The following is a 25,278-nucleotide window of genomic DNA, read 5'->3' on the forward strand; positions in this document are numbered from 1 at the left end:
CAAAGCTGCAAAATGGGGCCTTAGGTCATACACCAAGCTACCATGCGTCCAAAGGAAGTTCATAGTGAAATGCTTAGACTTCTGCCTCAAGAACAACTATTTCTGGTATGACAAGAATTACTACTATCAACAAACAGGAGTAGCGATGGGAGCTAAATTTGCCCCCAGCGTGGCAGGCCTCTTCATGGCCCAGTGGGAGGAACAGAATGTTTTTAGAGACAGGCTCACCGAACTAGCCATTTACAAGAGATATATCGATGATGTCTTTATACCCTGGAAAGGTGAACTGGATCAGCTCACCAGTTTTTTGGAAAACCTTAACATCAATGATAGAAATATTAAATTATCTTGGGAGGCTTAGACATCATACAAGAAAACGGTATACTATGGTCACGCACGCACTTTAAAACGGTGGACAGGAACAGTTATCTCCCTATTTAAAGCTGCCACCACAGGAATTGGCTGTTTAATGTCCCTAAAGGTCAACTTATGAGGGTAAGACGGAGCTGTACCCACCTTAATATTTATCTAGAACAAGCAGAACTGATTGCGCAGAGATTCGCCAAGAAAGGCTACGACCAACAATTCATAAGAGACAAAATACTGGAAGTCAAGGAAATGGACCGAAAAGAATTAATCAGAGATAAAACCAGAAATGAAACGACATTAGCGGTAGCACCGATAATCTTGGACTTCAACGCCCAACACAAGAGAATTGAGAAGATTATCAAGAGACACTGGCATATACTTCTGGCAGATAAGGAATTACAGGATAAGTTACCCCCCAATCCCAGATTCATTTACAAGAAAGCACCTACCCTTAGAGACAAAATTGTGAAAAACATAATTGATCCACCAAAGAAAGTAATCTCCTTCTTTACCCGGAATGGTTTCTTCCCTTGCAAAAGGTGCTTTGCATGTTTTAGAACTAGGCGCCCCAATGAGAAGAAGTCCCACTTTACGTCGACTAGTATAGGGGAGACATACGAAATAAAAGAATTTATCTGTTGTAACACGGAAGGAGCGGTATACGCCCTAGAATGCAGTTGCGGCCTACAGTATATAGGCCGCACAAAAAGACCCCTTCGAGTTAGGATCAAAGAACACGTGAAGAATATTTTGAATGGGTATGACAAACATAGTGTTTCTAAACACTTCCTGCTGTGTCACAACAAAGACCCCACACAATTAAAATTTTGGGGAATTGAACCATATGTCAGACACTGGCGGTGGGGACATAAGGTTAGGACCCTCAGCCAGCTCGAATCTAAGTGGATTTTCACCCTAGATACTTTTGCACCCAGAGGTTTGAACATCGAATTTGATTTGAACTGCTTTTTAAGCGATTTTTAATAGGAGTGTACATTACCAGCTCTCTTTTTTCTCTCACCAGTATTTTAAGAATATGCTTTGGCCCTCCCTCTCTCTCTTCTTATGCCCTTGGATATTGTTATTAGTACATGTTGCGATTTATCATTATAGATTTATTCGCTACCCCCCCCTCCCCCCCTCCTTCCATTACCTCTTTACGTCTCCCCCCTCCTTTTCCCCCTCCCTTCCCCGTCCCCCCTCTCCCCCCACCACCTCTCCCCCCCCCCCCCGTTTACCTTCCCTCCCTTTCCTTATGATTGCACTGTAGTTGAGATTGTAGGTATTCCATGTGATATTTATACGAGTATATATGATATGAAATAGCCCATTCCATCATCCCTCCGCGGCTATTTTAATTTGAATTTTACTGGATATTCTATTTGCACCTCAACCCCGTATATATTTTAATCATATTTCATTAAATAATTTAATTTTAGCCTTTTTATTACCTTTCAATATATTTTACAAATTAAAATTTCCATGTATGCACTTTTAGTGGTAGCCTCCGACCATTTGGCATTTTTTAGTTTCCAATACAGCGGGATCTCTCTCTTTTTTAATATATGCCCACCTATGTGTCCGTCTCTGGCCAATTAGCCCCTCTGTATATCATTAAGCCATATTTATGAGCAACGCAATATATCGTTACATAAACATACAGCCAATTCGGTATCTATTTGCCTTGGTATGAGTATGAAGTCTTCTCTAACCTATAAAATGGCCGCGCCCATCAGACATCTAGCTATTAGCTTTGTTATGATCAGGTAGTCGTTTCTAACCTACAAAATGGCCGCGCCCATGTGAGACCCAGTAATGGCCGGCGTGGCTACAAGAAAATGGCCGCCCATTAATCACTATGGGAGAGACTATTTAAGATCACAATAAGCCTATTTTGCTCATCCCCTGAAGAAGTCACGTGATCGGTGATGACACGCGTAGGGACGGAATAGGCTGTTTCACATTGCTAGACACAGAACGAGTTCGCTGCTCATAGGAGAGAGGTTTGCTCTGCATTGTTTTTATGTGAGTACATCTACTTAAAGATTTTTAATAAAGCATTACCTGGTTAATACATACTTCACTATCAAGTACCTTTGTCCTGCATATTCCTGTACATACATACCTGAGATGTGGAGGCTGAGCTAGGATCCGCGCTGGTCCAGGACCCCTGATAGGACCATAGCCACTTGTAATCAGCTGCCATTAGGATAACCCAACACCGGCAAGCGTGGATATAGGGACGCGATTGAGGCTCAGGACCTGGCGTTTTAGCTACAATTCATGCGGTTGACCTAGCACCGCTAGGTAAGGGGTCACTGCTTACATTAGTGTTTTATGCACGAAGAGGACACTGAGTGAATTGCATCCCAGACACCTCACTGTTGTTTTGTTGAATACACCAGAACTTGCTTTTGCACCTTCAATGACTTTTACACTGGCACTTTAAGTTTGCTGCACTTACTGGCATGTCATTGGTCATTTGTTTTGCAGGCCAGCACAATATATTTTATATCACTATTATTGGGACATTTATTTATATTATTTATTATCCATATTGCGTTGGATTGATGTGTTTTATTTGCGATATCTAGATCACCTTTAAGCACTGGCACTTTGTATGTTTTGCACCATTTATAAGGATATGTTTTTGATGGTTATTTCTGATTTATTCTATGTATTTTTATTTAGAATTATTCACATGAAGTAGTGTTTATGTCCCTTTGTGCACCAACACATGATTATCTAGATTTATATGTTTTTAGTGTCAACACTTATTTATGCGATTTTACATGCAATTTTTTTGTCATTTAGTATATACCAATTGAAAAGGATTTTTTATGCACTTTTTTTCACATACACATGATGCTGATTATTAAGACTTGAATGTTTTTTTAGTGCCAACACTTATTTATGCGATTTATGCTATTATGCGATTTTATGTCATTTTATTAATTGACTACAGACAGATTCACAGCTTTCTTCTGGTTAGCGCAGCACCTCCCCCCTTATACCTCAGTTTGATTTTGGGCTTATGTCTGACCCTTGCTTCGGTGCATGCAGCTGTCCAGTCGCATACGTGCGTTTTTACTATTTTTCTGAGTTCTTGTTTTCTTTTCTTTTTCCAATTGGGTAGCGCAGGAATATTCTCATTACAAGTTTTAATTCACAGTCAAAGGTATACATCCTCAACCTAATATTGACAATGAAAAAAAAAAAAACTGTGGTCACCAAGAGTTCAAAGCATAACCACGTCCACATAATTTCAACATGTTTCGCCCAGAAGGCTTCATCAGGAAAATGGACGAGGCTTTTCAATTATTCAACAACAATATTCACGATAAAAACAACCTTGGATGTTCAAAAGAGAAAGAGAAAAAAAGGTAAATACACAGAGAAAATATACATAAAACATTCACATTTATGTAGCTTGAAAGCTCTTTAGCAAACCAAAACCACCCTCCAGAAACAAAAACAAAAACAGGAACAAAAACCATCCCACCCCCCATCCCACTCCCCCCCCAAAAAAAAACACCCAAACACCCCCCATCACATAGGCTCACACCCAACACAACCACCGCGTCAACTCCATACCTCTGTTATAGAGTTCTGGGGAAGTCGCAGGATACGAGGCGTCAGCTGAGAGAAAAGGGGAGGAGGGGTGCCCCTAGAAATGACTCCCCCCTGTGTAGTCCAGATGGATGCCTGATCACCCATAGGGAGGGATGTATATTCTCATGGATGAAGATCATCACAAGCAAAAAGGATGATTACGGTATCTGTAACAGATATCATAGATAATAAAATTTCACACATATTGCAGGTGAAGAGAGAGGTAGACCACAAGACAAACTAGACAGTGGACACCACTCACCAACCGCCCAAAGAGTAGAAGAGTGTTTGTATTGGGAGCTCATGAGGACTGAATGGCACAATATCAATTGTAAAAAAGCACCTGTGCAGGTGAAGACAAAGCTGCTCCACAGTTTCTGAAAAAGTATATAAAATGCATGTAGATATGTTAAACTTCAATGCAACGAGGAACATATGTACGCTGCAGTTTTAAATCTTCAAGAGCACCTGCTCACCTTGAAAAGATATCACATCGTTATGTAAGAAGCTACGTCACATTTCTATTGGCGCTGCTGAAAGGGCACCCTAAAGTAGTGGGCCACAAAAGATAATCACTTCCTATATTTAGAGAGAGAAAAAAAAAGGGGGTTTGTTTAAAAGGAAATAGAGCACCAAAAGTGGTGCTTTAGTTTACAATTAGACATATCACAGAGTGCTAGACCGATTAACGGTCAATGTTTAGTTTTACCTGGTGCCGGCATCCATGTTTAGCATGAGCTCCCTGACTGCTACCCTGTTTCCCCGAAAATAAGACCTAGCGTGATTGTCGGTGATGGCTGCAATATAAGCCCTACGCCCCAAAAAAGCCCTAGTTAAAGTCCTTGTAGGTCTTATTTTCAGGGTAGGGCTTATTTTTGGGGAAACAGGGTAGGGCTTATTTGGGGGGTAGGGTTTATATTGCAGCCATCACTGACAATCACGCTAGGTCTTATTTTCAGGGAAACAGGGTAGCAAGCATCTGAATGTGTGGGGTTTAAATATCCCTCCCCATGGCACCAAAATGCTGTGCGTGTCATCACATTGCACCTGGAGCCAAGCGGACGCAAAAGGGAAGTTCCTGGTCCAAGGACTGATGACCCGGAACCGGAAACGGCAGACCGGAAGTAAAACTACTTCCTGTGTGCCCAAAACAGCACTAAGACTCCCTTTGGAGACAGTGCTGAGCCAAGAAGGAAAACTTGGACAGTTGGAAAGATGGCTGTGGGATACGGTTATACCGGTATGCCAAGGACTATAAGGAGACCTCAAGGCGGGCGTATACCGGGTTGGCAACCCCCAGGAAAGAAAAGCCCAAGGGGGATGTGTGTCCAACCTAGTATACACCCTTGGGCGTCCATACGGGGATCAAATGGCACTGAACTGGGGGGGGGGGTAAAAACGAGGGAAAATAGAGCCTGGGGAGGGGTAAAAAAAACAAAAAAAACAAAAAAGGGAAGAGGGGTTCTCCAAGGTTTGGGTGTGGTCATGATTGCACATTACAATAATTTGTCTACAACATTGTACCACTAATTTACATCCACATATGAAAAGCTGTATCAATATGCACATCATTGCAGCTGACTCAATATATGTTAGTATCCCTTTTCTAAAAGATGTATTGTTTCTAATAGGGGCAATTCTGGCCTAGACAACCAATCCAGAATTAGTCGCGAGAGGAATCGTAAACGTCTGGTGATCTCATGATACTCAAACGCAGTAAATGTTAACAAAGCAAAAAGGAAGGGAAGACACCCAATGGGGCACATACTCCCAAGGAGACAGGAGTGACCAGATCACAAAAGGGGGGTGATGTTTATAGAAAAGGCTTATAGCTAATCCCCTCATTGAGGCCAGGGGACCGAGTGGCCTGTAAACAATAGATCCATCTCGTCTCCAATTGGAGAAGTTTATTGTCTATATCACCTCCTCGTTCATGTTCTGGTATGTGTTCAAGGCTGAAAAAACTGATAACTTTTAAATCGAAATTGTGGTATAGCCCCACATGACGGCTAATAGGTGTTTCCATCCTATGTTTGGAGATAAGGGACATATGGTCCCTGATTCTACAAAAAAGTGGGCGCTTAGTTTTTCCCACGTAAAATGCCCCGCAATGACATTTCATTAGATATACGGAACCAACCGATTGACAGTTTGTTCTATGTTTGGGGGTCCAGACGTTATTGTTGGGAAGGATAACATTGTTCCCTTCTAAAATGAAGGGACAATAGTTGCATCTGCCACAAGGGTAGGTGCCTGGTGATTTAGACTTGAGTGTAGTCTGATTGCGATAGTGGCTACTCACTAGAGTATCCCTCAAGGAGCGAGAGCGTTTGAAGGTGATCTCTGGATAGGGTCTAACGAATTTGGAAATTTTTTGATCAGCTGCCAATAGGTACCAGAACTTTTTATAGATATGTCGCACCTTTGCATGTTGTCTATTATATTTGGCAATCACTCTTGTTGATGTTGATACTTTATCTCGTCTGGGTTTATATAGCAACAGTTGTCTATTCTCATTTTTTACCCTGTTGAATGCTTTTTTCAGACATGTTTTACTATATCCTCTAGCTAGGAGGCGATCGCGTAGCAGGTTTGCCTCCTTTTGGAAGTATGTATCCAATGTGCAATTGCGTTTCAGGCGCAAGAATTGACTGAAAGGGATGCTTTTAATTAGTTTTTCAGGGTGCGAACTGCTGGCATGCAGTAAGCTGTTGCCTGCTGACGGTTTGCGATATAGTGTGGAACAGAGCATTCCTGTTTCGTTTATAAAGATCTCTTCATCTAAGAAAGTAATTTTTGACTGGTCGAACGTGTAAGTAAACTTAAGATTGTATGTGTTCACCTGTAGACCCACCAGGAACTCTAGTAGTTGTTCTTTTGATCCTGCCCACACCATAAAAACATCATCTATGTATCGATGCCCATGATACAATCTTACCAATAAACTCTGCTTTGGATTCATCAAAGAAAAGGTCTCGTTCCCACCCCCCCAGGTACAGGTTTGCGTAGGAGGGGGCACATTTTGCCCCCATTGCCACGCCCTGTACCTGGAGGTAGTGGGAACCCTTAAACACAAAAATATTGTGTGTAAGTATAAAATTAAGAATTTCAATCACAAATTCGTTATACTTCCACGAGTCAAGATCTCGTTCATTCAAGAATTCTCACACAACCTCCACACCTCTGGTATGAGGTATGGAGTTGTACAAGGCCTCTATATCGATCGCAACTAGCCAACATCCCTGAGGTAGCTGTAATCCATCCAATGTTTTCAATAGCTCAATGGTATCCTTAACAAAGAAAAAAAGTCCCTTTATGTGGGGGTATAGATACTCGTCCACTAGTTGGCTGGCCTTTTCTGTCAGGGATCCGCACCCCGAAATAATCGGTCGGCCTGGGGGATTCTGTAAGTTTTTGTGCACTTTAGGCAATGCGTAGAATGTTGGAGTCACCGGATTGGTAGAGTCCAAGAATTTTAGTGTGTTAGAGTCAATGACCCCCCTGTAGTGCGCCTTAGCCAGAATGTCCTTATAAAGTTTCATGTAATAATTAATGTGAGATTTGGGTACTGGTCTGTACCAGTCAGTATTACGTATGATATCAAAACACATTTGCTCATATTGTTTTGTATCCATCAGAACGAGGTTGCCACCTTTGTCGGATGGTTTTATTACAATGTTTTTATTAGACCTCATGTTCTGTAATGCCTTTTTTTAAATGTTTAGATAAATTGCCCGGAGTGCCAGTTAGCCAGTTGGTAGCTTCAATCTCTTTAGTGACCTGGATCACAAAGGCCCACAAGTTAGAGTTTCCCTGTAGGACAGGGAAGGACTTGGATTTGGGTTTATATGTCTTTGGTGTCTCAAAGGTTATTCCAGCAGAAGATATGGAAAAAGGATTATAGGAGTAAAGGGGGTTGTTAGATGGGCCAGCCCCCTGATTTGCAGGTTGGGAGGTCTCCGATCCAGGTAAGTTGAATATCCAACCCTCCTCCTCGGGATTGCTCTCCTCCCACAAATCCATCAAATCCTGAAGGGCTCGTAGGTCTTCAAAAGTAACACCTTCTAAACTGGCATTGTCTGAATTCGTTATCTCAACGTCATTAGGGTTTTTGTCATATAAGACTTTGTACATGAGGCGTCTGGCAAAGAGGTGCAAATCCTTGATCAGTTCAAATTTGTTTGCCTCCTCATCCGGACAGAAAGTGAGACCTAGCTCTAACAAAGTGGTCTCATCCTCTGTCAAAGGATGTGAGGACAAGTTGATAATGTCAAATTTGTCCCGGTTCCCATCCAAGATGGAACCGGGACCCTCTACTTTAACGGTTGACTCATTGTTCGTATGGGAGTAGGTGTGGGTAGGGAATTGTGCCTAGAGTCCAAAGTATTGGAACTAAAAATGGGTGCCATTCGAGAATCCGTGAGAAAGGCAGTTATAACTGGGTGTTGTTCCAACATTTGTTGGGACATGGGTCCCGCCGGAGTTGAGACCGGATTTAAATTTACTGTTGGAGTGGTTAACATCACAAGTGAATGGTTTTGTATATTACCATTTCTTGAGGTACTGGGAGTTGCACCGCCACGCGAACGTTGTACACGTGTTTTCTTGTCATGAGTTGACTTGGGGCGTTCCTGTGAGCTAGTTTCACTATCTTTTTTTCTCTTTCTAGAAGCTCACTAGAATCGCTATAGTGTGTAGCTATCGGGACATATGATGCTGAGGACATGGATGAACTATCGGATTCAATCAGATCCACATTGTGGGTCTGAGGAGCCCGATTGTATGTGGACCTCCGACGGGAGTGATGGCCCTGTTGGTGCCATTTATATGCTTGATCCTGATCGTACGCTTTTTTATCTCTCATAAATTTGTTTTCTTTGGTTTTAATTAAATTCATGGCATATTTTGTTAAATGCTCTTTCAAAATCTTGTCTTTGCCAAGAAAACAATTATGAGAAGACAAGTGGCTATGATCCTCCTGCCATTTCAAAATTTCTTTGTCTAATTCACCAATGTCCGTTTTATATTGGTCACTAAGTATTTGCATCATTTGTAGGGAACAAGCCTGTAGGTTTGCTTCCCATGCTTTTTTTTACATTTGGTTCAACCTTTTTTATATTTGGGAAAATTTGGATACGCAGACCCCATGGTGTTTTTTTTGGGGATGGGGGGGTGGGATGGTTTTTGTTCCTGTTTTTGTTTTTGTTTCTGGAGGGTGGTTTTGGTGGAGTTATGGTTGCACAAGCTAAAGAGCTTTCAAGCGACATAAATGTGAATGTTTTATGTATATTTTTTGTGTATTTACCTTTTTTTCTCTTTCTCTTTTGAACATCCAAGGTTGTTTTTATCGTGAATATTGTTGTTGAATAATTGAAAAGCCTCGTCCATTTTCCTGATGAAGCCTTCTGGGTGAAACATGTTGAAATTATGTGGACGTGGTTATGCTTTGAACTCTTGGTGACCACAGTTTTTTTTTCATTGTCAATATTAGGTTGAGGATGTATACCTTTGACTTTGAATGTAAAACTGTTCTCACATTTTATCGTACATACATTTTTTTTTTTTGTAAAACTGCTTTAATAAATATTTGATATATTTTTAGTACATAATGTCTTTTCCTATATCAGGGGTACATTTAAAATCCCATTTTCTACATATTTTTTTAGCTCTGGCTGTATGTTTGGGGGCGTTGTCCTGCTGGAAGGTGAACCTCCATCCCAGTCTCAAGTCTTTTGCAGACTCCAACAGGTTTTCTTCTGAGATTGATCTGTATTTGGCACCATCCATCTTTCCATCAACTCTGACCAGCTTCCCTGTCCTTGCTGAAGAAAAGCATCCCCACAACATGATGCTGCCACCACCATGTTTCACAGAGGGGATGGTGTGTTCAGGGTGATGTGCAGTGTTCGTTTTTCACCACACATAGCGGCCAAAAGGTTCAAATTTTCATTTCATCTGACCAGAGCACCTTCTTCCACATGTTTGCTGTGTCCCTCACATGGCTTCTCACAAACTGCAAACAGGACTTCTTATAGCTTTCTTTCAACAATGGCTTTCTTCTTGCCACTCTTCCATAAAAATAGAATTTTTATTACAGATTACCTGTAAAATCCTTTTCTTGGAATACATCATGGGACACAGAGCCTTAAGTAATTACTTAATGGGTTATGGACCACCTTCAGGTGATGGGACACCCTAAACAGGAAGTTGCCTCCCTATATAACCCCTCCTCCTACCAAGAGTAACTCAGTTTTTGTAGCAAAGCAATATACATATACCCCAGAAAAGAGGGGTGGGACCTGTGTCCCATGATGTACTCAAAGAAAATGATTGTACAGGTAAGCTGTTATAAAAATCCTATTTTCTTTATCGTACATCATGGGACACAGAGCCTTAAGTAATTACTTAATGGGACGTCCCATAGAAATGCCACATGAGGGGAGGGAGACACAACCCACATGGTACCCCCAGACTTGAGGACTTATACTGCTGCCTGCAGCACACTGCGCCTGAAGGCGATATCCTTATACCTCCTTACATCCACCTGATAAAATTTTGTGAATGTATGCACTGAAGACCAAGTTGCGGTCTTACAGATCTGAGCCATGGAGGCCTGGTGACACACTGCCCAAGAAGCACTAACCGCCCTGGTAGAGTGCTTTATCAGGTGGATTCCCTTAAAAGGGGAATCTTACCCCTTAATTATAAGTTTGAATTATAACTTGCTGAATCCACTTAGCAACAGTGGATTTCGACGCTGCCTGTCCTTTCTTAGGACCCTCTGGCAGAATAAATAAGACATCAGTCTTACGAATCTGAGCAGTTGTCTTTAAATAGATTTTCACTGCTTTCACCACATCAAGACAATGTAGTGACTTCTCTTCCCTAGGACATGGTTTTGGAAAAAACGATGGCAGGACAAGATCTTGGTTCAGGTGAAAACCTGAAACAGCTTTTGGTAAAAAGTCTGGACGAGGGCGTAACACCACTCTGTTCTCATGAATAATCAAATATGGCTCTTTACATGAAAGAGCAGCCAATTCCGAAACCCTCCTTGCTGAGGATATAGCAACCAAGAACACCAGCTTCCTTGTCAGAAGGACTAAGGGAATATGCTGTATCGGTTCAAATGGCTGTTTTTGTAACACTGACAAAACTAAGTTCAAGTCCCAAGGGCTCAAAGGTGATTTAACTGGCGGATTAATCTGCATCACCCCTTGCATAAAACCCCGGACTAAAGAATGCAGTCTTTGAAATAAGATCGATAAGGCTGAGACTTGGCCCTTAATAGTACTCAAGGCCAATTTCATCTCTACGCCTAATTGCAGAAAGGCAAGAATTCTGCCTATGATATATCTCTGAGGGTGCCAACCCTTGGATTCACACCAGGAAACATAAGCCCTCCAGACTCTATAATATATAGTTCTGGAAGCTGGCTTCCTTGCATTAATCAAAGTAGAGATAACTGACCCTGAAAGCCCATGTTTCTTCAGAATGTGGTTTCAATAGCCAGGCTGTTAAATTTAGTGTTCGTAAAGTAGGATGGAATATCGGCCCCGGTGAGAGCAGGTCTGGCCTTAGTGGAAGGGACCATGGATTCTCCACTGACATCTTTACGATTTCTGCATACCATGACCTTCTGAGCCATGCTGGTGCTACCAGAATTACCGGCTTTCTTTCCAGCCTGATCCTGCAAAGAACAAAATGGGGTTGAAAGAAAACAATGAGGGCCTCTCCAATTGGGTCCTCCCTCTTTCAGGAATGTTTAGGACTATTGTGGTACCAAGGGGACATACACAAAGGTATAATAAAAATTAATCAATTTATTCAAAAATAGGATATTAAAAGGTCCAACAGAGGACACAATGTAAACCGTGACACAATAACAAAATCACAAAATAATTGTTTACAGCAATGTTAGAAGAACGGTTGTATTGGTAGTGCCCACAAAAAAACATGAAGGCGCATAATATGGTACTTGCAGACGTGACCTCTACAGTTTCGCGGTCAAGCCGCTTCTTCAGGAGGCATCTTAGTACATATTCTAAGGAATGAAAAAAGTACAATATCAACATTACAAAACATATCTACAGTGAAGAGACATACATGTGTATAGATACATTATATTGGAGAAGGTAATCTTTGTTTAATATTGCACTCACCAACCTTGGCCCACAAGGGGCTAGAGCGACACTGTGAGACGCCCACAGGGAGGCGTTCCCCCGGGGCGGACCAGGGGGGCACTTAAAGATGATGCTATTGTAAAAAATATAAGGATAAGATATGAGCAGTTGTAGAGACCGGGTTCTCTGAAAAAGACAGCCACCCATGTGCATCAGGTCAGGATAAAAATGGTGAAGAACAGGGAAAAGGGGGGAAGGGAGAGGGAAAATGGGAGAAGGGAGAAACAGAAAAGAAAGGGGAGGGAAAAAGGGGGAGAAAAGAGGGGGGGAGGGGGAAGGGGAGGGGGGGAAAAGGGGGGAAGAGGGGAAAGGGGCGGGGAACGTGGGCAAGAGGAAAGAGACAAAGCGGGGGAGGTGGAGGAAAGGGGGGGAAAAGGGGGAAACAGAAAAGGGGTGGAAAGGGAAGAGAAAAAGGAGAGAAGGAGGGGGGGGAAAGGAGGGAAAAGAAAGAAAAAAAGAGAAAGGGGGGGGGGGGAGGGAGGGGGGGAAGGAATGAACAGGGAACCCACCACCTGACCAGAATGGTATGAATCAATAAGAAGGCTTGAAGAGACGGGGGTTTACATAAAAAAATGTATATATACCCACCGTTGCTGTAACGTTAAAAATTTATAGCAGATTCGCTGGCTATCCACACCCAGGGTAAATGGTGGCCATAGGAGCCGGACAAGTAAGCCACAGAAAACCTCTAAGGACAAATAGTATGGAATATATATCAGTATGCTAAGCATGTTATAATCCAGGGGGAGAAAGATGCTTCCAAACAAGTAGAACAAGAGGAGGATGAACAAGAAAAGATAGAAAGAGAGGAAGACAACAGAGAGAGGGGAAAAGAAAGGGGGAAAGAAACGAAAGAGAGATAGTGTGTGATAGTATCATAGTATCCCCCAGAGGGAAGGTATAGCAGTTACTTACAGGCCTTCAGACGAAATGGTAGTATGCTGGGTGTGTGCCTCACAAAGCAGTCAGCCTAGACTGCAGATTTAAGAGCCCCCAACCCGGAAATTGAATGGCGCTGAAGACATCAGCCACCGCCTCTTCCGGGTCCGAACCCCCACTACTGCGCATGCGCTGGAAGTTATCCAGCGCACGCGCGCAGCTCCACAGTGGTTGACGTAGAAACGTCAATCTAAAGAGACAACAGCAGGGCTCGATTAGGGCCCCGCCCACTGCCGGAGGATCGCAGGTCCGCCATACAGGGGAGAATAAACTCCTCACATCACTCGGGTTACTTGTCCGGCTCCTATGGCCACCATTTACCCTGGGTGTGGATAGCCAGCGAATCTGCTATAAATTTTTAACGTTACAGCAACGGTGGGTATATATACATTTTTTTATGTAAACCCCCTTCTCTTCAAGCCTTCTTATTGATTCATACCATTCTGGTCAGGTGGTGGGTTCCCTGTTCATTCCTCCCCCCCCCCTTTCTCTTTTTTCTTTCTTTTCCCTCCTTCCCCCCCTTCTCTCCTTTTTCTCTTCCCTCCCCCCTTCCCTCCCCCCCCTTTTCTGTCCCCCCCCCGCTTTGTCTCTTTCCTCTTGCCCACGTTCCCCGCCCCTTTCCCCTCTTCCCCCCTTTCCCCTCCTCTTCCCCCTCCCCCCCTCTTTTCTCCCCCTTTTTCCCTCCCCTTTCTTTTCTGTTTCTCCCTTCTCCCATTTTCCCTCTCCCTTCCCCCCTTTTCCCTGTTCTTCACCATTTTTATCCTGACCTGATGCACATGGGTGGCTGTCTTTTTCAGAGAACCCAGTCTCTACAACTGCTCATATCTTATCCTTATTATATTTTTTACAATAGCATCATCTTTAAGTGCCCCCCTGGTCCGCCCCCGGGGGAACGCCTCCCTGTGGGCGTCTCACAGTGTCGCTCTAGCCCCTTGTGGGCCAAGGTTGGTGAGTGCAATATTAAACAAAGATTACCTTCTCCAATATTAATGTATCTATACACATGTATGTCTCGTCACTATAGATATGTTTTGTAATGTTGATATTGTACTTTTTTCATTCCTTAGAATATGTACTAAGACGCCTCCTGAAGAAGCGGCTTGACCGCGAAACTGTAGAGGTCACGTCTGCAAGTACCATATTATGCGCCTTCATGTTTTTTTGTGGGCACTACCAATACAACCGTTCTTCTAACATTGCTGTAAACAATTATTTTGTGATTTTGTTATTGTGTCACAGTTTACATTGTGTCCTCTGTTGGACCTTTTAATATCCTATTTTTGAATAAATTGATGAATTTTTATTATACCTTTGTGTATGTCCCCTTGGTACCGCAATAGTCCTAAACATTCCTGAAAGAGGGAGGACCAAATTGGAGAGGCCCTCATTGTTTTCTTTCAACCCCATTTTGTTCTATACATTTAAAGGATGAGGGTACCTACAAACGATATAAAACCCCTCTTTACCTAACTGGTGGCATACTTTTGAATATGATCCTGCAAAGAAGTCGTGGCAGCAATGGAATAGGGGGGAATGTAAAGATCAGTGATAACTGATCCCACGGGGTCACCAACGCATCTGTTCCGCATGTGAGTGGATCCCTTGTCCTGGACACAAAGTTGACTAACTTCATGTTGAATCTCGACGCTAGAAGATCTAAGTCCAGAGTCGCCATCTTTGGCAAACAGCCCAAAAAATGTTGGGGTGAAGAGACCATTCCCCCCGGGAATAACTGCTGGCGACTCATACTCTACTTCCGGAACGAAGACTCCCGATAGGCACGGAACATTCCTTTCTGCCCAAGTTAGAATATGGTTCACCTCTCTCTGTGCTGAGAGACTCTTGGTGCCCCCTTGGTGATTGATATAGGCCACAGCTGTGGCATTGGATCCTGACAGGACAAACCCCTTAACCTGGAAGTCCAGGCCGTCAGAGCCAGACACACTGCCCAAATCTCTAGGATGTTGATAGGCAAGGCTCTTTCGGTTCTTGACCACTGTCCCTGGACAGTTGCCTTCTCTAATACTGCTCCCCAGCCTGAAAGGCTAGCATCTGTTGTTACTACTTTCCAGATAATTGGTCTGAAGGATTTTCCTTTCAGCAGATTCTGGATTAGTAACCACCAACTGAGGCTTTGGGACACCCTTGGGGACAGCCGCATTGGCAAGTCCAAAGCTTGGATCGTTTTGTTCCAAGCAGACAGGATACACTGTTTTGCAACAGTCTCGAGTCGGAACTGGGCATAGGGGACTGATTCGACTGAAGCCACCATCTTTCCTAACAACCTCATGCAAAGGTGAATTGAGGGATTTCCTTTCGACCTGACCATCCGCACCAGCTCTCGTATGGAGTTGATTTTTGCCTGAGGCAAGAACACCTCTTCTGGGCTGTATTTATGATCAGACCCAAATACTCTAGCTTATTTAGTGGTATTAACCACTTGAGGTCCAGGCCATAGCCGAATGACGGCCACAGCGCGGACCTCAATTTCCGGGAGGCGGTCATAGGACATCCTTCCCTGTGCACGTGCACCGCGCGCACTGTGATCACCGAGTCACGGAGACTCATGATCACAGATCCGAGTAAGGGGCCGATCCCGGCCCCTTACCATGTGATCAGCTGTCAGCCAATGACAGCTGATCACATGATGTAAACAAAAGCTCGGCAATAGTTTTTTTTTCCTCCTCACACTGATAGCGTGAGGAGAAAAAAAAGCCAATCACCAACTTATGTTAAAGGGACATCGGTCCCGAAGAGGAAGGAGGCACATATGTCTCATCTGTGCCTGCCAGTGCCCAGCAGTGCCACCTATCAATGCCCACAAGTGCCACCTATCAATGCCCACCAGTGCCACCTATCAATGCCACCTAGCAGTGCTGCCATCAGTGTAAGCAATCAGTGCCCATCACTGCCACCTATCGGTGCCCATCAGTGCCGCCTCATTAGCGTACATCAATGAAGGAGAAAAATTACCTGTTTGCAAAATTTTATAACAAAATATACATTTTTTTTTTTTTTTCGAAATTCTGTATTTTTACAGTTTAACAAAAAATAGAAACTGCAGAGGTAATCAAATACCACCAAAAGAAAGCTCTATTTGTGGGAAAAAAATTATAACATTTTCATTTGGGTACAGTGTTGTATGACTGCGCAATTGTCATTCAAACTGCATCAGTGCTGAAAGCTGAAAATTGGTCTGGACAGGAGGGGGGTTTAAGTGCCCAGTAAGCAAGTGGTTAAAGAAGCCAAGGAAGAAACTGAACTTTCAGCTGACTCTGTTAGGGGTAGCATGAAAGTGGAACGAACTATCTCCGTAAGAGTTTGTACCAACAATCTCTCAGATTGCGAGGCTGAAAAAAGGTTCATCAACTGTTGTTTCTTTCGCAGAGGAATAATCGGCTTGTTTTTCCGTGATCACCTGAGGGTAATACCTCATCCTGTGCCCACTGTTCCCTTGGTAAAGGGTTTGAGGTGGCAGGGGGATCTAGCACGCTTCCTATCCGTTTGGATAGAGGATGCGATTAAAGCCGCTAATCTTCCTTCTAGGCCCTGCAGGACAGAGGAAAATGCATCTTCAGTCACATATACAGGGGCTGAAGTGTGAGAAGCAGTTGCAGCACCAATTGGTTCCAATGACCCTGGCTTTTCATAACTGGTATCTCCGGAGAGGACGACAGTGTGGAGGCATGACTGGAGTTCCTAGCGCCTGGGGGTGGAATTTTTGGTACCTTTGTGGTAACTCTGGAAGCCATAGTGCTAAGCACAAAAGCAGAGGCACTCTAGTAAAAATGTACTACTTGCTGAGCAATAGTCTAGCAAAACAATTTCACCATAAAGATCAACTTGATGCTGAGTAACAATGTATTTCCTGTACTGGAAATTCCTGTATACATCCCTTACGTGACCCAGCGCTCCTGTCCCCTGTGTGACACACTTCTTCTCTTCAGTTGCTCTTAAGAGATTTTCTGACAATGAGAGCGTCTGTTTTATAACACACTGCAGGTGTAAACCTGATTGGCGTCCTCAGCTGTGCGCCGTGTGCCACGTGGAAGCTGATTCCTGCACACGGTGCCGCCTGCCTTAAGCCACACCCCTTTCAGTACCCGCCCTCCTTTTTTTTTTTTTTTAAAATTAGCCTTAGTCCACGCGCGCACGGGCGGCATTCGGAGGGTCTGTGATCGCCGCTGGCGCTTCAGAATCTCTATTATTTCTATATGCAGGCGGTCTTTGAAATATACAGGCTGGGGCGCAACAAGGCTTATTATACGGCAGTCTGACAACAAAATGTGAGTCTTTAAAGTAATATCCAAAGCAAGCCGCCACCGCACCCCTCCATGGAGGGGGGAGGGGGGTGTTTTCTCAGCAGTATGAGGCAATCAGTGTTTTACACAGGAGCCATTATAGATAACAATCTGCTGTACCCCCTGCCCCTTAGTCACCCTAGGGGGGAGAGGAACACCTCTGTTTAATTAAGAACCCCCTCCTGCTGCTGGGACACACACATGCGGTTTAGAGCTGGACACAGAGCTACTGAGATTTTAAAGCATTACAATGTTTTTCATATGGAGGAAAAAGGCATAGGTGGACTTTTTACAGTTCCTAAGCTTTTTCCCTTACCTTTTCCTCGCTGCAGGATACTGCTAAAAACAGACAGATCCAAACTTCACCCATCGCAGCGGGCAGCGTTAGTCCCTTAATAGGGGTTCCACTCCTTTGGACCTGTATAGCACCCCTCAGGAGCAACTTTAGGTAATGTAGCATGACCAAAAAGAGTCCTGGTTCCTGGGGTCCAGCCCTCAAAAGAGAGGCCTACAGGCAAAACCTTGTTCTTCTGTGCGAGACCCGGGTACCATCCTTAGGCCTCAGTGGTTTGGATGGATCGGGTGTGTGGAGGTTATTTAAATTCAGCATGGATCCCTCCTGGAGCTCCTCAGAGCACATCTTCACTCGTGACCAACAACTTAGACACTGGCGAAACAACAGAGTTACTCCTGGTAGGAGGAGGGGTTATATAGGGAGGCAACTTCCTGTTTAGGGTGTGCCAGTGTCCATCACCTGAAGGTGGCCCATAACCCATTAATTACTTAAGGCTCTGTGTCCTATGATGTACGATAAAGAAAGACAGATTTGTGTAATGCAGGACTAATAGTTGTCCTGTGGACAGATTCTCCCACCTGAACTGTGGATCTCCGCAGCTCCTCCAGAGTTCTCCTTGCCCAGCCTGTCAGATTAGGTGGACGGCTATGTCTTGGCAGGTCTGCAGTTGTGCCATAGTCTTTCTATTTTCAGATGATGGATTGAACAGTGCTTTATGAGATGTTCAAAGCTTGGGATATTTTATTTTAACCTAACCCTGCTTTAAACTTCTCCACAACTTTATCCCTGACCTGTCTGGTGTGTTCCTTGGCCTTCATGATGTAGTTTGTTCACTAAGGTTCTCTAATAAACCTCTGAGGGCTTCACAGACCAGCTGTATTTATACAGAGATTAAATTACACACGGGTGGACTCCATTTACCATTTTACTAATAGGTGACTTCTGAAGGCAATTGGTTCCACTGGATTTTAGTTAGAGGTATCAGAGTAAAGGAGGCTGAATACAAATGCACGCCACCCTTTTCGGATATTTATTTGTAAAATAAATTGAAAACCATTTATAATTTTCTTTCCACTTCTCAATCATGTGCCACTTTGTGTTGGTCTTTCACAAAAACATCTCAATAAAATGTGGAAAATGTAAAGAGGTATGATATTTTTTTAAGGCAATGTATATTGAACCTCCTTAATAAAGTAAATTCTTTAGTACAATGAGGAAAAATAAATAGCTTCCCTTACGTACTTTTACTAAAAACAACCAATAATAAACCATATAAAGTATCTGACAAGTATAGCAAAAGCAAACTTCACTCAATTGGACATTTCAGATTTATTAAAAAAGGGCAAAGAACTAAAAGCAAACATGCTATACAACAAATGAACAAAGTATAAAATGTGTAGGCAGTACTCTTTAAATATAAAATGAAAACTTAACACAAAGTACAGTTTGATCTGAGTACATATTTATTTGATAAATATAAGGTGGACACAACTAACTACATACAATTTTTGCAAGACTAAAAAGCACAATTACGTTATTTTTGAACATTTTATGCCTTCACTGTCAAAGACACAAATCGAATGGTCTCTGGCAGTGAAGGGGATACAAATATGAATGATTAAATTGTACATACAATGTACAGACAAAATACAGTGGCCCTTTTGTATGTTTTATTACAGATTGTACCATATTTTTTTGTAATTTCCCTATCTGATCATTATAATATCAAAAATTGTACAAAGAGAATTTGGTTACAATCTTTTCTGATTTTTTTCCCCATGATCCACTATTATCTTCATTGTGTGTATGTTTCTGTGTGTTTTATATGTAGCACCTTTAAAATACACAGGACTATGCATGTCAGCTAAAATATTACATGTACATAATTAAAACTAAAGAAAGATGTAATTTGTCTTCACAAAGGGTCAGAGTATTATACAGGAGTGGAAACAATGTTGTGGAATCACACAAAATGCACCCAGACCCATCACATTGCCCCCACCCGTCCCCAAATATAGGATCATTTCCACGCGGATGGAAACACAGGGGTTTTTTTTTTCGTTTTTTTTTTTTTTAGCTTTTTTGTTTTTGGTTGTTTTTTTTTTACATTTTTCTAAACACCTTTTTTTGCAAAATAAAAAAACAAACAAATGCACATTCCCAGGAAAATGAATGTGTCTGTGTTTTATGTCTCTACTGCTCATATACATTATTTACATAGGGTCTGTGAAGTCCATTCACCCCTTCCAATCTGAAAGGGCTAAGCAAAAGCTGGCAATGCTATAAATCCCTTTTTCCCCTCTTTACAGCGAATGGGTTAACGTGAATGGGTTTCCAGCTAATAACTGCTCTGACAGCTGTTTCTCAAAAGCATTTTTGCCTGTACTGCTGCCCACACTCATATGCCAAAGTCAGATGTGGCGAGAGGCTCAACCTTCATTTTTTTGGGATATGCAAAAAATAAAATAAAAATAATTGGATCATAAACTGGGATCATTTAAATTATTTGTGCTGGAATATTTTGGCATACTAATGACATAACATTTACCTAGAGTTGCTAAGAATCGTGCAGGCAGGGGTATCTGGATGGCTTTAGCCTGCAGGACCTATGGTCTCAGAAAGCGTTAAAAGAAAAACGTGTTCTAGCACTCCACTAGAATGTCTAGTGCAAATGGAGTTCAGCTGAGTTCTGTGCACCATAGGCAATATAACCAAATTTTCAGGAACACTCAGGGGGGAAAACATCTCAATGCAGAAAAGGTCTTTAAGACACAGGATATGTAGCCTTGTTTTGTTTCTGGGGAAAAACATAATAAACTAATACTACAAAGTGTTCTTACTTTTTACAAAATGATGGTTGTCACTTTTAAATGCTGCAGGATTGGAGAGTCGTGATCAAAAGCAACATCACTATCCCTTCACAATAGGATTGGGCCAGGTCTGCAGTAGTCATGAAGACAATGCATTTTAGGTTGAAGGTGTCCCCTGTCAAACAGCAACACCTTTGTTTTTTTTTTTCAGTTTATGAACAATCTATTACTTCTATAACGTAAGATGGGGTCCAGAGCATAAATTATTGCATGCACAGCTGCACAAAACTTAGTTATAGGGTTAAAGAGAGGGGAGATGTGTCACGTAAACTTGGCCAAAAAAAAAAAAAAAACTGCATGAGAACAAACCAGGTTACAGGCAAGACATATTTCTAAAATATCTGAACATATTTACAATATTTCCTTTAAAATAATGATTTGCATATGAACAGCGCTGTGTGCTGCCATCTTACCTTGATAAAGATACAGAAAGTTTAGAAAATTAAAACATTAACACAAATAAAACAGAGGTGTATTTATAAAAAAAAATACTACATTTCTACACAATGAAGACCAAAAAAAAAAAAAAAAAAAAAAAAAAAGGAATTTCAAACTGTTGGATGGGAAAACAAATGGGTACGTTATTAACTCAACACCCCCCCCCCTTTTTTTTTTCCTTTGTTTTCGTTAAATAAAAAAATGTACAAAATACAACTTTGGTGATAGAAAAAGAAAGCAAGAGCCAACAAAATATAGTTGTTTGGTGTGTCAGTCATATCTGTACAACAAAAACAAACAGGACAAAAAAAAATATGTAAAGGACGTGATCTCATAGCTGGGAGACACACACAGAGAATGAGCAAGAGAGGAGGAGATGCTTCCAAACAGCCAATAGGAAATGTCTGCCTCTGAACCTCTCAATGCTAAAGTGGTCTGTGGGACACTTGTTAACTCTTTAACTTACATAACAGGCCAGCAAAGGAGAAAAGCAGTGGAAACGTTAACAAAGACAAAGTAAATAACATTGATTGGCACACATGCACTTCTGTACAAATATAACAACAGTTTTACAGAAGCAAGCAGCATTAACACACCAGAAGCACAGAAACCGGGTCAGATTCATGCATTTAGACCCCCACCCCACACCTCTAGAAGGTACCTTGACCACAAGGTGGCTGGGAAAGAAGATTGCACAAATAACACACATTTTTGTTTATGTGGGTTTATATTAAAAGGGAAATGGTCTCCAGGCAGGTAAAAAAAGGCCAGTTATTGTGTAACAGTCTTGTTGGGTTAAGTAAAATTATTAACAAAAAAAAAAAACAACATAACCCTTAAGCTGCTCTGTCTTAACCAACTTCAGTGCCCTTTTTTGCAGCCTAAAACGAAAAAAATTTAAAAAATTAGAATGACCAGGTCGTTTTGTCCCTTAGCGTCCATGGTCTTTGTGCAAGTCTGTGCACTAAGGAAAACACGAATGTCTGATTAAAGGCCTGGGGAGACGTGTTTAAAAATGCCACAATAAAAACAGGAGGAAGTGTACCCCAGCAACAAACAAAAGATGCAGGAGATCCCCAGCAGAGCTGTCCTCAGCACTTGTTTGTGGTGTGAGCACGATGTCTGCCCAACCTGCTCACTGCTCGGGAACTTTGTGCTTTGTGTGCGTGTGTTTGTTCCATCTTTCTTCCGAAGTCACGGTACAGTTCTTCTCCTCCAGCTGGTGTGAGACTGGTGGTAGTGTGGGAAAAGGGGATAGCACTGGGCATTGGGAGGTGCCATACATGTCTTTTAGGACCTCCACCACCGATACTACTTCTTGTTGACTTTCTTAGTGAAAGCCTTGCTTTCTAAGTCTTCCATGTATAGACCTCGGTGAGGGGAAACCAGGAAGCACCATGTGTGATGTCTGCAGGCAGCCTGAAGCCCACTGTTGCCTTTTTGGAGCGTCACTCAAAGTGCCATTAGTCTGAGGCAAAAAACCACAAGCTTGCTGGAAGGTTAGACAAGATGGACTAGGAGGTGGCGTTTCCAGAATTGTGCCTGCCGTAGTGTGTCCCGATTGGTTGGATTATGGACTGGGGAATGGGGAGACAGCTGCAGTTTAGTTATTCTCAAACAGTGAGAGAAGGTCATCATTGCTGTTGTTGGGGAGGTCTGGAGGATCCAGGTACGATAGAAGCTCATCAGGGTTGGCTAACTCTGGAAGCAGCTGTAGAAGGAATAGGAGAAAAAAATCATCAGACCATTCATAACCATTTGATAAATACTGTATACTGTTTATTATCACTACTATATACAAGAGACCTATATGCTTGATGTTATTTTAATACACATTCTTAGGTTTTTTTGTGCTCCTAGAAGTCTAAACGTTGGCAAATGTGTAATTTGCATTCTGCTAAAAATATAGGAGTTGTATCTAAAGAAGTAGAGTATGTCACCTACACTATTTACTGAGGGTATAGAAGCAGTCATTTTATTTCCTATTTGTTCCAGAGGAGGTGTCAAATGGGAACTTGTTATGTTTATACTTTTTAAAGAAGACCTAAGAGACATGCGTGGGCTACACTATAAACCTCCTTCTGGAAATTCTAGCAACCTCATAGTCTTTGGTTTTAGTGCTTCCTAAATTTTTGCTATAGAACAGCCAGTGATCTCCGAGACTCTATTCACACTGGAAATCGTGTGACTTTGATGCGACTTTACACTCTCTGGCTCAAAGCCGCATCAAAGTTGTGGTGCGACTAAGTGGCCCCAATTTGAATGGGTGCCATTGAAAATATTGGGCTGTGACTTGTCATGGGATTTGGAAGTCCAAAGTTGCATGACAAGTCGCACAATTGTGAATGGAGCCTGAAACTGTATGATTGCTATGGGTATCAAGGCCATCTGAGATTAACAGGACAGCCAGAAAATACTTTAGCCATTGCTATAGTTGCTGGTGTATTTGTATTAGTTCCATTTGTGAAAACACAATGTAGTTGTACAGAAGCTTCAGGATAGCCCTTCCTTACATGGCCCAGGATGTCAATTGGCTGAGCCTTGATTGTTTTCTCATATTTAAAAAAAAAAAAAAAAAAAAACACTGTGCTGAGAGAAATATAGAGAAGCTCTAATCCTGAAAGGCTGCTATGCTGGCTTCTCTGTCATGGTATAGAAGATGGTTTATTTCCCTGTTGGCCTTTTACAGCTATCCATACCCCATTAAAGTGATTGGATTCTGCACATGGCAAACCTGTGATATGCTGAGCTCAGCTTTGCAGCAGGGCTCCTACTATCACCAGTTCCCCATATGTTACTGCAGAGTTCACTAAAGTTCAAGGGTGTTCTGCATTCCCCATAACAATATATAGGTATCTATTATCAGCAGTCTGGAAGGCCTGTCCCAGACAACTATAAAATCACAGCTGAGGATCTAACCTTGGCCCCAATGCACACAAAAAGTAGAAAAGAATTTTAGGTAAAATTGAGCTTAAGCCTTTCCCTGCTATTGACAATGACAACAGCAGATCCAGGATATAAACAAACAATCACTTCTTCATGTAATCTCCCCTGTGAAGTAAGAACCCAGAAGCTCTGATCACTTCTGTGTTCGGAGCCGTCAATCCCCAGCTGAGATAAAAGCTGATCAATCAGTTTCAACTGAGCGCAGAAGCGACTATAGGGGTCTAATAGGATCCTTGTTATCTCTTTGAACAGAACCTGTCCCCTGCACTATGCTATTACATAGTGGGCTTAATCAGCCTCTATGTAATACAGTGAGGCAGAAAAGTATTTAGTCAACCAATTGTGCAAGTTCTCCCACTTAAAAAGATGAGAGAGGCCTGTAATTGTCATCATAGGTATACCTCAACTATGAGAGACAAAATGTGGAAACAAATCCAGACAATCACATTGTCTGATTTTTGAAAGAATTTATTTGAAAATTATGGTGGAAAATAAGTATTTGGTCAATATCAAAACTTCATCAATACTTTGTTATATATCCTTTGTTGGCAATGACAGAGGTCAAACGTTTTCTGTAAATCTTCACAAGGTTGTCACACACTGGTGCTGGTATGTTGGCCCATTCCTCCATGCAGATCTCCTCTAGAGCAGTGATGTTTTGGGGCTGTCGCTGGGCGACACGGACTTTCAACTCCCTCCAAAGGTTTTCTATGGGGTTGAGATCTGGAGACTGGCCAGGCCACTCCAGGACCTTAAAATGCTTCTTACGAAGCCACTCCTTCGTTGCCTGGGCAGGGTGTTTGGGATCATTGTCATGCTGAAAGACCCAGCCACGTTTCATCTTCAATGCCCTTGCTGATGGGAGGAGGTTTGCACTCAAAATCTCACGATACATGGCCCCATTCATTCTTTCATGTACACGGATCAGTCGTCTTGTTCCCTTTGCAGAGAAACAGCCCCAAAGCATAATGTTGCCACCCCCATGCTTCACAGTAGGTATGGTGTTCTTTGGTTGCAACTCAGCATTCTCTCTCCTCCAAACACGACGAGTTGTGTTTCTACCAAACAGTTCTACTTTGGTTTCATCTGACCATATGACATTCTCCCAATCCTCTTCTGGATCATCCACATGCTCTCTAGCAAGCCTCAGACGGGCCCGGACATGTACTGGCTTAAGCAGGGGGACACGTCTGGCACGGCAGGATCTGAGTCCCTGGCGGCGTAGTGTGTTACTGATGGTAGCCTTTGTTACGTTGGTCCCAGCTCTCTGCAGGTCATTCACTAGGTCCGCCCCGTGTGGTTCTGGGATTTTTGCTCACCGTTCT

At 42.5% G+C, this 25,278-nt stretch overlaps 1 protein-coding gene across 15 annotated transcripts in view; it reads right to left on the bottom strand.

Annotated features, from left to right (window-relative positions):
- Positions 1-19,139: 19,139 nt before the first annotated feature.
- ZMIZ1 (zinc finger MIZ-type containing 1) overlaps positions 19,140-25,278 on the bottom strand; it is a 479,832-nt gene continuing 473,693 nt past the window's right edge. For all 15 annotated transcript variants that reach the window (XM_073596822.1, XM_073596823.1, XM_073596818.1 and 12 more), the window contains one exon: positions 19,140-22,718. In XM_073596822.1, the coding sequence (XP_073452923.1) occupies positions 22,611-22,718 (108 nt within the window). In that variant the 3' untranslated portion in view covers positions 19,140-22,610. The remainder of the gene's footprint in view (positions 22,719-25,278) is intronic.

The sequence above is a fragment of the Aquarana catesbeiana genome, linkage group LG08 (genome assembly GCF_042186555.1).
Source record: "Aquarana catesbeiana isolate 2022-GZ linkage group LG08, ASM4218655v1, whole genome shotgun sequence".
Taxonomy (NCBI): Eukaryota; Metazoa; Chordata; class Amphibia; order Anura; family Ranidae; genus Aquarana; species Aquarana catesbeiana.